The sequence below is a fragment of the Magallana gigas genome, chromosome 7 (assembly GCF_963853765.1).
Source record: "Magallana gigas chromosome 7, xbMagGiga1.1, whole genome shotgun sequence".
NCBI lineage: Eukaryota > Metazoa > Mollusca > Bivalvia > Ostreida > Ostreidae > Magallana > Magallana gigas.
The window spans coordinates 7,032,167-7,046,017 of NC_088859.1; the positions used below are offsets into that span (position 1 = coordinate 7,032,167).

Here is a 13,851-nt window from a genome sequence, read left to right on the forward strand (position 1 = left end):
AACGCAATGTGAATTAAAATAACATTTTAAGATATTGCTCTTCACCCCCCCCCCCGGCCCTTTGGGTGTTAGGTTTTGGTATTTTTAAAAATGCATGATAAAAGTATTTGATACAACCAAATTATAATTTTAAAAAAGAGATATGATTTTTGGAGTTTTTAAATGAGAGAGAGAGAGAGAGAGAGAGATAGAAAGAGAGAGAGAGAGATATTAAACAATATTAATTGTTTTGTTCAAAACATTTTTTAGTATTAATGACTTACAATAAAAAAAAATTTAAATTAATTTTATCATTATCAATGGACTGTATATTCAACATTGCCGATTACACTGGTAAGTTACGTGACCTGAATCCCTTATTAAAAAATCCACCTTGATGGGTTGGAAGACATAAAACCATATATATAAAACTTAATGCAGTTGATTTCATCAATCTAATAAATTAAATCCATATAGTATCGCAAGTCTTTTGCAATGTTGGCCTTATCTAAGCTTCAAATTCAAAACTTCCTATCGAGTATCCAATTTACCAAGTGTGTTTATATCTGAACGTACGTCCCTAGCTGAAGGTACAATGAATTAATAAATTACTGAATAAAAAAATTGAAAATATGACAGGACAGCAAGATTATATAAAATTATTATATAAAATTATTAAGTGCTTAATTGAAATGAATGTATCACGGTGAAGATTTACAGTACTGATCGAATTCAGTGCCATTTATTGCTTTGTTATTCATAAATGATGATTAATATAATTATGTTGTAGGTATAAATATTTCATATCCATTAATTTATGGAATTCAGTTAATTATTTACCGAAAAAATAACATCAAAATTTCAATGACTTTTATAGTAGAATTCCTACTTTAATTAATTAAATATTGTTGAACGCGTGTCATTGTATAAGCAAGGTTTTTCTTGTACATTTTCCCAAGTGACATTGGCTATATCTTTAGCTTTATTATTTTAGTTTCATTAGTCGGAACTTTGATCTTAATCAGGGGGCATTTCAAAACCGAAATCGAGATGGTACCGAAACGTCCGCGCCCCGAACTATCTAAAATTTCTTACCCATAATGCAATTGATGCCGCCATTTTTATATCAAAAATAGAAGCCGGGAACCCACGCGACAGAAGAAACTGTTGAAAAAACAAAATAAGGATAAGCGTATTGAATCAAGATGTCAGACAAATTAGACCTAAGTCTAGATGACATCATAAAACAAAACAAAAAGAAAGGAGGCCGTGGTGGCGGTCGAGGAGGGGGTCGCGGTGGTGGTGGAGGTGGCGGCAGGTTCAACAAAAGCCCCCGCGGTGGAAGGGGTCGGGGAGGAAACCGTGGCGGCGGAGGAAGAGGGGCGTTCCGGGGCGGCATCCAGAAGAGAAGGGCTAGCACAGGCAGATCTCCACAATTCAGTCGGGTAAGAGTCTGAAACGAACGTCCGATATGCGTTGTTTCAAACAATGACGTAACACAATTCTTCTGTTTGTCTAATGTCACTGACTGGTTCTAGACATGATATAAACTAAGATATTTATATATATTTATCTAGTTGTAATGTTTTAAAGGATATAGGATTGAGGGATTTTTCTTTGACACAGTCAGTTGATGAAGAAAAAAGTCCAGTTTCACAATATTTGTACCACTGTTTTAATGTTTATTGCCATATCTTTATACTTGCTTAATATAGTTCATATTCACCACTAAAGAAAGAGAATCACAGCAAGTCATTAAAATTGTTGACAATCTTAAATACAACTATGAAGGAACTGATACCTGCATAAAGTGCTTTGAATGTTGTGCATTTATTGCAATTTTCTATTCTGATTTTGGAAATTGTATTGCAGTCCAAAGAAATCCCAGATGTGTGGCAGCACGATATGTTTGATGGTGGAGTTGCCCCTGTAAAACGTTTTGGAGGTGGAGTAGGAGGTGGAAGTGGAGATGGAAAGCTCCACATCTCAAATCTCGACTTTGGTGTGAACGACTCAGATATACAGGTATAAATGTGGTTAGAGTCCTCAAAGATATACACTATTAGTGAAATTATAGTAAAGTGTCTTTTTTATTATCAAGATTGATTCATATTAGTTCAGTTCAGTTCAGTTTATTTCACTCAACACCATATAATGGTACAAGAGGTACATAAGAAGAACAAACATATTTACATATATACAATATAGTTGTAAAGTTCAAGAAAGTAAGTGGGGTGAACGAACAATATGATTAATTTTTGAAATAAAGAAACACAGTTTTGCCAGCAGTGTTTTCTCTTCGTCACCACTTTTAAACTGATGTATAAGATGGTTAGACCCTCAGTTTTCTAATTTTAAATAAATAAATTTGAAGAACAGACTAATGATGATTCTTTTTGAATGATTTTTTTTTTATATTTTCAACTCTTTTTCAAGAATTATTGTGACTAGTTCTTAGCATTATTTCATTAGAAATATCTTCATATACATTCTATTTGGTTTACGTTATTGATTTGTTGAACTACTACGCAATGAAATTTTGTCCATACTTCTCAGAAAAAATGATTGATATTGAAACTGGGTTTAAATATTGACCCTAAAGCAAGTCATCAATAACACTGTTCACTGAAGTGGCCGACTGTGCTGTGCATTTATATTATTAACATGCAATCGTTAGTAAACAAGATGCATGCAAATGAGACTTTGTTTACAGTGAGCAGTCTTCGAAATAACCCGGGAGTCCGGTGCCCGGGGCCTGGTAAATTTGCAGACGGGCATGTAAAAATTGACAAATTACATGCCCAGAGGGCATGTGTATATTTTCTGTCAACATACAATATGTTTATTTGCCATTTCTTCCATCGTACCAAAGTTATTCGCGTAACTTGCTTTGTGCAGTCTACATTGAATTTCTTGGAACGACTTGTCAAATAAGCGTTAATCGTAATCATTGAAGTCTTAGTTAAACCTATTGTATACATGTTTGCTAAATTACAAGACATACATGTACCAGTAAATATAAGAATTTCGAGTTGGGCATGTTAAAATTTGAATGGGCTGGGTTAAAATGATGGGTCTACATGCCCGAAGGGCATGTGCTGAAAAAAATTTGTTGTGAAGACTGGTGAGCCAAATACATTCAATAAATAGTATGTTTTTTAATCATTTTTATATTCTTTTGTACAGGAGTTATTTGCTGAGTTTGGTCCCCTGAAGATGGCTGCTGTTCATTATGACAAGTCAGGGAGATCTATAGGAACAGCAGAGGTTGTGTTTGAGAGACGCCTAGATGCACAGAAAGCTATGACTCAGTACAATAATGTCCCCTTGGATGGTAAGTGAGAGACAATTTTATGCCAAGCTCTAGGCCTATATATCTGCAGTTTGTTCCAATCAAGTTGTTAGAACCAAATTATGGTAATTTGTGGACCCCTCATTCAATCCCTCTGATAAGTCGTGTAAAAAAAATATATTTAGATAGTTCACGATTATCTTTAAATGTAATTACACATACAGGTGCAGTGTAACATTTGTATACTTTATGTGAACTGTTAATTTGGTTGAAATTTCCAGGCAGGCCAATGAATATTCAACTGATTGGTGCCACGGAGTCAGCAACAAGTAGAATAGGAAGGCGGGGTGGATCTGGTGGTGGAGGCGGAGGAGGAGGAGGAGGTGGTGCAGGTGGAAGGTAAGTTGTACGTTTAATCATTTAGGTGCTCAGCACATCATTGTTTCATCAGATGGATCTATTAATAATTTCATTTTACAAATGATCTTACAATTAAAAGATTTTATACATAGATTTAAGAAATATCAATAAATAACTATATTCCCTTCTATAACATTTTTTATAAAAAGTTAAAAATTTTGATGTATATTATTAGCTATATACTATTGTACTTGTATATAACAAGAAGTATAAAACTTAAGAAAAAGAAGGACTTATAATACATATATTGAATTTGTGTTCATATATTTGAAGTTGGTTATTGCTCTAAAATTACCCATGTATGAATTGTTTGATTAGGTTTGGAGGTAACAGGTCTCGAGGAGGAGGAGGAAACAGAGGTGGGGGTAGGGGCGGAGGCAGCAGGGGAGGAAGAGGCCGAGGGGGACGCAGCAACAAAACACAAATGACAGCAGAGGAGCTAGATGCAGAGCTTGATGCTTACAACTCAAAGGTAATGTTCTCAATTTTTTCTTCTTTTTTTTTGGTGATATAAAATTCCAATGCCATAACTGATATAGACCTGTTAGGCTGTTACATATATTGTATGCATATAGAATTAACAGTTTACACAAAATGTCAATAAAAAAAAAGTTGTTAAAAATTTAAAATTCGTTTGTTAGACATAAAAATGTTTTTAAATTTGTGCATGGGTCAGATTTTATGCCTTTGTGGAGTACATGTAAACTCTCTAGATAAACAAGCCGGAACTTTCCGATTGAAGAATACTTGTATTTATTACAAATGTAAAATTTGAAAAGTGTAAATGTAAACAATATACAAAACATACAGTACCTTTAGTAATCTACTAGTTTCTAGAAACATGTTCGGGAGGGAAAAATTTAGTGGTCTCCATGTCAAAATTGCATTTCCCAAATGGACTGAATTTTAGCTGAGAAAAAAAAAATGTTAATTGGATTGCAGACTTAACATCCAACTCTGAATTATTAATGTTTTTTGTAGATGGAAACTGACTAAAGAGGAGGCAGCTGGCATTAGACAATTCATCTACACTACACTACATTATTATTGACCAAAGACTCTTGCTTTATGAAAGAAAGAGTATATGAACTCCTGCAGATACTGTGTTTGTATGTGACTGCCAGTGATACATGCATAGACTCAATACCTGTTAACAGGACAGTGTATCTGACATTCGCGGTCAGTATTGTAACATGCTGTAGTGTACCAGTTATATCAATGTACATGTATTGAACAACATGCCATGAACTGATGTGATTTTTAGTATAGGAGTTCAGCTTTGTATTTTTAGGTACTGTTTTAAAACTACATGTAGGTAGGAAAAACTTTGAATAAACTTTTATTCTGTGAATTTGGTTTATATGAAGTTAAATTACACTTCAATATGCACCTCTCTTCTGGTGCTTAAAAATAATGAGAGAGATTCATGTTTGTTTTTAAAATTTGAATTTGAATATAATGTAATTGTAATTTTTTTTATTTTATGGAACTAAAAGAAGTTTTTTTATTTTTGTCTCATATTCATTGACATTTTCCTACATCATACATGTCATAAAAATACTGTATGTTCCGAGTTTTGTATATAAATTGTCATTCAAAAAGAACCTTATTCTCTTGTTCTTTCATTGAATTCATTCAGATTGATTTCAAGTTTATGGATCTGTTACTATCATAGGTTTTCAGATATATAATATTTTTAACAGGTTTACTAATGTCATTGTGATCTTTGAGACTGGAGGGGCCTTCATTCCAGTTGGAAAGACTATTGCAGTACCGGTAAATGTCACGTTAGTCCAACTGGTGCTGATCAGTGTCCATACCAACTGTTGATTTTAAATTAATTAAATTCTGTAGAATGTGTGGGTTTAACCAATAACCAAGTAATAAACTTCAGGTTCAGTCTGACCTTGACCTCAATTGACATTCAGTTCAAAAGGTCATAGACGCCAGGTATACTGACCCATGTAAAGTATTTCGCTACCAGATTTTTTAAGATGTCTAAGCTTTAAAGCTGTCAAAATTCATACATAGTAGAAACCATACTGCTTTTTGGGGTCAATTAACTATTGTTGTTGTATCTTGTATAGTCTACTGATCCAAAACAAGCACATGTATATTGGATAACACTGTCAGAATCCCACAACCATTCTTGCTTATTCTTACTGACCATATGCCTTATCAATGAAGTCATTCAAGTCATTAGAGGTATGAAATAGAAAGTCATGCCGTATATAAAGTAATTTTTGCAATGATCTAATTTTCGCTTTTTTATGCAACACAAAGAAAATATGTCCGGTATTTTTGCTAAAAATTAGTATAAAAAACTTTTTGAATTGCAAGAAATGACCGAGGCAAATAATACATGTACTAAGTCAAACATTTCCCTCATTTTCGCAAATTTTGTGACACGGAAAAAAACCGGATTTACGGTACTGTGAGAGCATGCATGCAGTTGTTGTTAGGAAGTACAAGCATTAACATGATTGGTAGGATTCTTTCACATGAAAGAATTTTGTAATGGGGCAATGAATTACTTACAACAAAAAAAATCAATAATTAGGGTCACAGTCTGTGAGTGGCCACTGGTTTTTGGCAATGATCGAGTTAGAAGATATCAGGAATTCAGAAATAAACTGGCTGTATAACATGTTTAGTGTAGAAATGAAGTGAAATTTTTCTCATATTTTGATCATGAAAAAATATGCCGTACTACATTTACAGGTATCTTCAATCCCAATCTGATTAAAATAAGATGCTTACAACTCAAAGGTAATGTCCTCATTTAACATCTAATTTAGTGATAGCGGATTAATTCGAAACATCTTGTTTTAATTGGATTGCTTCAATCCAAACTTGCCTCTCATGTATTAACAATTAAGTCATTCAGATCACAACAATCAAGGGTATGTGTATTTTAAAAATGCTCTGCAATATACTGTCCAGATAATTAAAATACATACTGTAGATTCCATATTTTACACGAGTACATGTACTTAATTCTGCAATTCAACTGTTTTGCATCAAATCGCAAGAATATAAAATCACACTGGCAAATTTTTATTATAGTTTCATTAAGTTTACATCTGTCCACAAATTAAAAGCAAGATTTTAATCTCCAAGAGATGTGCTTCTCCTTTGCATCTTGTCATATTGAATTGCAGTTGTTTTATTGTTCTAATAAAGATAATAAGAGATGCTTTGTTTATTACTCAGATGCTGATAAATTATAATTGGAATACCCCTAACTGCTGAAGATTTACAAGCAGTTTTGTGGCTTTTGGCAGTTGGTCTTACATCTTCACTAGCCAAGTTGCTTCATCAAACCCTTGGCTATGGTCAAAATCTAATTTTTCATATTGAATTGAATTCTTTATTCAAGTATACAGTACTTTAATTATTGTTGTTTCCAATGAAATCATAAAACATAAATACTACACCATATATGAATGAACTGACTTTAATGTATATTTCACAGCAATCTAAAACTATAATTTGATTCTTTCATTTACTTTCAATTGACCGTCTAACAAAGTCCATTGATATCCAAGTATATGAGATACAGTTGCCTCCAAATTTTTTCTACAACTTCCGGCAGATTTTAAAAAGTTCAGGTACTCATCTTCACTGGATGTCATGTTATCACAGAACATGTCACTAACATATGAAACTTCAACTGAGGGAACTACAAAGCTCTTTAGTTTCCTGGATTGTGCAATCAGTATTATGGAAAAGCTGGATAATGGAAACCCGTACTCAAGGGTTTCAAGCTTGGGGCATTTCTGTGCAAGAGAAACAAGAGCCACTGGAAGTCTGGAATCCCCCATCTCTTGGTTTTCTAAGAAAGAGTTTGTGTAGGTGAAGCGACGAAGAGTGTCCTTGTAGCAATCAGAAATGTGATCAACAATGCCCTTTGTCATGACATTGACCAAAAAATCCAATATCAAGTACCTTAAAGGCATATTAGGGGGAAATATAATCTTTAGAATCATGATGCATCTCAAAATTAGGTCCGTTTTAAAATTTGGGCATATCACTTTTACTTCTGACCAGAAATCTTCTCCCAAGTCTTTTTGATCCTCCTCAGACAGCTCCTCTTCTTGATACAGGACAAGCTCCCGTAAGGAGTGTTTCACAAGATGTAGTAAAATTTCATTATTCACTTTTTCTCTACGTATTGTTAATTTCTTAAGAGCTGTCAAGTTCTGTAGCTCTTTCAGTTTTCCATCATGATTCAGAAATGAAAGGGAACTCAATTCTAATTCTGTGATTTTCCTAGCTGCAGGACTGTTTGTTGTAAAAATAAACATATTATCTTCTGACCAATTTACAATAGGTTGACTGAGAGAGATGGATTTCACAGACTTGCAATGTACTGCTGTAGCATTCACTACATCACATACAAAATCTGGCCAATAATAACAATGCACATCTAAGCATCCTTCTGGAACTTCTTGTTCTACATGAAGAGCAGCTAGATTATTACACTTCTTTTGTATCAAAATAAAAATCTGTTCACCAGTGTTGACTATTGAAAAGTTTTCTATAGAATACCCAAAACATAGATGCAGTGATCGCATAAAATTTCCATACTGTTTTAAACATGTAACAAAATCATCCCTGCTTGCTTTGGCAAAGTAGACATTTTCTTCTAATTCTGGCCCATATCTAACAAAACTCCATGCATCTGTGGATCTTAGAGCTTCGTTCCATGATGAAATGGCAGTAACTGTAGCCATCTTTTCCTGCCATGACAAATAGCTCAAGATCTTTGAGGTCACAATTGATGGCAGATAGATTAACGATGAACACTCCTCCATATGTTGATGCATATCACTGGTCACAAAGTTAACATGGTGGAAAATTTCAACCTAAAATAAATAGGATGCAAAATTGAACACTACTGTCCTATGAACATGATCAAATTCATATTTTTAGAGAAATATTTTTTTGTAATTAAAAAAACTGCAATAGGGCAAATATCACATCAAAACTGTTTTATTTTTTGCATACCTATCAGATCAGCCATTGTTGATACAACGCTAAAGGATTCTCCTGGTTAAAAAAATTGTTTAGATCATTTCATCATTGTCTGCAAGATTGGATGTCTTGAGTTGGGAGTTATCTTTCTTGAATTTTTAGATAAAGTGCTCTAAGTTATGTCGTTTTATGGAAATATTTTCTATATTGAAAATGAGGTAAGGATTTCCGATGAGATTTTAAAATTATCAATATAATCATTTTATCTACTTTGCACTTATAATATATTTAGTAGTTTAAACAGAAAACAATATATTTAGGAATCAGTTAATGTACAACTTACCAAGACTGACCTTCGGCGCCGCAGAGCAAGGACGACACAACCGAAATCGTCATGGGAAATGCTCTGAATAACACGAATTTAGGCGGTTTTCCCAAGGAGTACAACCCCCGAGTCCATGGTGCATACCAGGCTGATAGATATTATGGAACACGTACGTATTTCACTGACGGAGTTCGTAGAATTTATACTATTCCAGTATTTGTATATATAGAACTACATGTACATGTATTTGCCAATTTTTACCAAGTCAGTACTTGCAATATAGCTTTACCTGTTTACACATAGTTAATTTAATACACATACCGAACGGGCACTAATAACCCATTTGAGCAACTAACCTGGTTTAATTGGTTATCCATACTCCAAGTTGGGCTAAATCAATCGTCCAGGATTGTATGATCTGGTGGTCAAACCATTAGGTAGGGCACAGCTCACCATTTGACAGCTAACTTCTTGTATGGTATTCCTATTTTACATACCAAACTTGTCAGGTTTGAATACACGATCATAAAAATAAAAACTATGAAAGTTTTGCAAGCAAAATGAAAGGAATGCTAAAGAAAATTTGTACCCAGCAGGGTTTGACATGATTTGAATTATTAGACCAGTCTGGCTACCTCAGCAATGTTTCACTAGCCCTGACTCTCTTTCCATGGTAAGCCCTGACGAATTTTGACAAAAATAGACTAAAAGTAATGACAAACATAAAATATTAAAAGACTTGTTCCTGTTTAATTGCATTGGTTTATCTTTACCAATAATGAATCATTCAAACCATATTAAGATTTGAGTTTATCAATTCGTACAAATGTTGATACGTTGTACATAAATTGCGGTAGTTTGTAGAATTTATGCCTGTTAGGAAAAAGAGCTTTTATTCTTGTTTTATCTTAATTACAGAAAAATTATGTGCACATTTATTTTTTACCACACGACCAGTCGGGCCCCAGTAGCCTAGTACACAGACATTTTACACCGACCGGATCTATTGTTTACCAGACTCAGTCGGTCTGACGTGCCTTAGTGTCAAACCTTGCCCTGGAGAACCTGTACCCTGGAGAATTAGTACCCTAGAATTAGGGTACTGTTTCTCTTAGAGAAGTCATACCTGGGTACGGATCCTCGAAAAGAAGTCGTACTTGGGTACAAGTTCTCTTAGAAAAGTTGTACCTTAGAAAAGTGTATGAATATTGATATATTTTCTGGCAATTATAATTAAAAATTTTTATTGATAAAAATTGATTTGTTGGGAATGGGGGTTCAAGAAGGTAAAGTAATAAAAAAAGTTGTGTGTACTACACAGTCTTGTCATACTGTGACCAACGGAATTGTATACAAATATATGTATGTACCAGTATGTAAATGTATACTAAGGTATTAGATGTTATAAACTTGACTTCCCTTTTATGACATTTCAGGCAAACATTGTTCAGGTGTTAAACGTGAATAAACATTTCATTGTATCTACTCTAAGAGAAAATTGTGATTCTATGAGATAATATAACTATAACCTCATCAAAATGTAACCATGGGTGGGATTTAAACCAAAGAATTTTAGATTTTTTTGCCCCCATCAAACCTAAATCTGTGTATTTTACCAATTAACCTAATTAAACTTTACACAATGAATATGTCAGTTCTTGCTTAGTTTACTAAAATAGATTTTTTTTTTTTAATTTTAAATTTCATCTACGTTATGGAAACTTGCAAAGCCTACTACTGTATATTCTTCATCTCCTTGTATAAATGATTGAAATTGGAATTAACAGGAAATTCTAAATTTCTCAGAGGTACGGGTTCTCTAAGAGAATGGGTACCATATCATTAGGGTATGAGTTTTCCAGGGTATGGGTTCTCCAGGTATGACTTCCCCTGACACTGATGAAAATACCCGCATGATAAAGTTGAAGTTGAAAAACTGTGTGTGTTTCACCTTAAGCTTTTCTTTCACCTTAAGCTTTTCATTACTCTGTCCGATTTAGAGATATTAAGACATTGCAGTTTTTCAATAATTTTCATGAAAAAAAGACTTTACATGTTCTTTGTTTGGCTAACTGTACACCTCATTGTATTCATTTAGACAAGGATGCACATGATTTCTTCCCATAGTGTACTGTCAGATTAACAAGGGATTTTAAATATCTTGTTGACCAGGGTAAACTTAAATGTGTAGTGGTCCATTGTAACCATTTACATTCACAACCAGCTTTACATTGAAATATTTACATTTTCCAGTGTCTTTGTCTATCTTAACTTATTAACACTATCAATCGATTTTGTAATGTATGACCCAATACAACTCATCAATGACTATTTTAATATTAAATCATACAACTGCTGAAAAAGTAATAAGAAATCATTCTTTGAATATCACGAGGTGATCAAATATGGTCAGAGGTGATCAAATCTATCCTCACGAATTTCTTGGATTAGATCACCCCTGACCATGTTTGATCACCTCAAATCTTGAAATAAATTGTAGAATTCACTGCATGATGGTTATTATTGTTAAAGCAGAGAAGTGACAACTACCATTGTACATATTTTCTATTATTCACTGTGGCCTCCTTGGACAATGGCTTGCACTTTGATCATGATGTTTATAGGATGAAGTGCTCTACTAAAGAAATGTGCAATTTATTATTTTCCAGGGAAAAACAATAATTATCTAATATTTATGATAATTTTTCAGCTGACAAGCCTTTCTCTTCCTTGAAAGTGAATGAGGTGTTTAAATGGCTTAATAGAAGAGACATGTCCCTAACAGGGATAGCTCGCTTTTATTCCAGGAGTAAGTAGTCTAACACGTACTTATGTTACTTGAATGCAAACATTTATCATGGCTTTGTAAAAGTTTAGTAAGAATTAAGAATATGAATTTTCATGTAAGGATCTACTCTTTGAGAGTTTATTTTTTGTAATGGGTTCTTAATTTCAGACAGTTATTTCAAAAGGATAAAGTTTGTATTTGTACTGGTACTGTAATAAATTTGTATGTTGACTTTTATTTTTTGGTGTTGTAGAATTATACTCTCATCAAAGAAGGTACCATCTTTCTGCTGGAAGTAAAGGAGTAGGCTTTGTCCACTTTGCTCTCTTCTTTTCTTTCTTGGGATTCATTAGGGCCTACAAACATGACCGTAAGTGATGAATGAGTATTTAGCTGTATTAACAGGAATCCACGAACATTAATAACTCCTTTTTCTTGTTCGATGGACCCAAAAAACTTCCCTATTCCTACTTATTATTATTCTAGTTTGAAATCAAGAACGAGTGTCTGTGTAGGCAAACGATATCTTACGTAGTGCCATATAAATTTGCTGATGCACATTTATCAGCCTTTTATCACCCCTCCAGTATTACATCATCTACTGGTGGGAAGATTTTTGAAACTGTGGAGTTTGTTCACTTCACAATTTTGATTCCCTTATTTAATAATGAAATAACAGTATGATCATTATATGAATACTAATTTTCTGTTTTCTAAATGACAAGATAATAGTACCACAACATATTACTTTTTGACTGAGATTTTGTATTGTGTATTTTGGAATGTTACAGGTCATCTTGATGATGGTAAATACCACTGAGCTAGTACTGTGTCGGACCCTCACATCAGGGAAATGTTATCTAGACTTTACACAAGTGAATCATTATTTCAAATAAATTTCTAGTGCTTTAATTATTGTCTTACTTTGGGGTTTTTTTTTGGTTGGGGGATTTATTTTTGGAATACACTGATTGCCCAAGTATAGAAATTTTGATCAGTCAAAGTAGAAACTATATATAATATATGTTGAAATTGCTATGACAACAGAAGTCACTGTTTACATAGTTAAATATATTAAATCATGACGAAATTGCTCTTATGGGCATACATAATTGTAGCAAACTATACTCTTTTACAAAATATTTAAGCAGCACGTATTCAATTGAAATTGAATTGAAAAAAAATTCTTATATTATTCAATATTCCCAAATACCACAGGCTTCAAATGATGTTCATTCAGTAGTATGAAAAAATCCCAAGATTCCTCCTTTCTCCAAGACAATGCAGAAAAAATGCGTAACCCACGTAAGCAGGTTCAGTAATTTTTTCTGCAATGATCGCTACTTTCATAACGCGCATGATTGATTTAGACGCAGTTCATAATCTGTTCTATTACCCTCAGCGTTAGCAATGGGTAACATTATATAAATAGTGCCTGTTTGGGAGGGTAACAGTTGAAATTGACACCCCGAGAAAACCATTGTCAACCGACGCGAAGCGGAGGTTGACAATGGTTTTCGAGGGGTGTCAATTTCAACTGTTACCCTCCCAAACAGGCACTATTTATACATGTATAATGTACATCAGAATGTTAGATAAAAGAAATAGCCAAGTCGTCTTATGCGTGATTTTTATGAGGTTGCGACCGATCGATAAACTGGTTAGAACTGGATCGTGTACATATTTTAGTCCTGTTGGTTTCTATAGAGGCATGAGAAGCACAATCGGTTTTCTTAAGGAATAGAAGCAAAATTACTCGGAAGATGTAAATCTAAACAATGAAATGCTTTATTTGACGATTCATGCGGGCTGGAAATGTAATTTCTTTTGCGGTGATCGCTACCACAGGTGCTTGATATTAAAAATACATCCTTTTTCTTATTTTCTCTTTACCAGGGATATAAAATTGTTGTGGTGACTGGTAAAATCTGTCAAAATGTGCCCATACGCCGTGATCAGGTTTGACGTTTGTTATTGAAAGTTGAACGTCATAGATTTACAATGCTAACAAACGGGGAATATTCATCGACTGCAAAGAAAATGGCTTTAAAGCGATGGTACAAAAATATA

General features: G+C 33.7%; 3 protein-coding genes across 3 annotated transcripts; 2 read left to right on the forward strand and 1 right to left on the reverse strand.

Moving 5' to 3' along the window:
- Positions 1–1,077: 1,077 nt before the first annotated feature.
- LOC105322560 (THO complex subunit 4) lies at positions 1,078–5,295 on the forward strand. Its single transcript, XM_011421329.4, has 6 exons — positions 1,078–1,424; positions 1,852–2,004; positions 3,166–3,313; positions 3,553–3,670; positions 4,010–4,163; positions 4,673–5,295. The coding sequence occupies exons 1-6, from the start codon at positions 1,185–1,187 to the stop codon at positions 4,685–4,687; spliced, it is 828 nt and encodes a 275-aa protein (XP_011419631.3). The 5' UTR covers positions 1,078–1,184; the 3' UTR covers positions 4,688–5,295.
- A 1,835-nt stretch (positions 5,296–7,130) lies between these two features.
- Positions 7,131–8,843, reverse strand: LOC105322558 (uncharacterized). Its single transcript, XM_020064987.3, has 2 exons — positions 8,702–8,843; positions 7,131–8,559 (listed from the first exon to the last, which is right to left on the reverse strand). The coding sequence occupies exon 2, from the start codon at positions 8,518–8,520 to the stop codon at positions 7,177–7,179; it is 1,344 nt and encodes a 447-aa protein (XP_019920546.3). The 5' UTR covers positions 8,521–8,559; positions 8,702–8,843; the 3' UTR covers positions 7,131–7,176.
- A 152-nt stretch (positions 8,844–8,995) lies between these two features.
- On the forward strand, positions 8,996–12,693 carry LOC105322557 (putative ATP synthase subunit f, mitochondrial). The gene is made up of 4 exons (XM_011421328.3): positions 8,996–9,162; positions 11,704–11,802; positions 12,035–12,151; positions 12,573–12,693. The coding sequence occupies exons 1-4, from the start codon at positions 9,063–9,065 to the stop codon at positions 12,599–12,601; spliced, it is 345 nt and encodes a 114-aa protein (XP_011419630.2). The 5' UTR covers positions 8,996–9,062; the 3' UTR covers positions 12,602–12,693.
- The last annotated feature ends 1,158 nt before the right edge of the window (positions 12,694–13,851 follow it).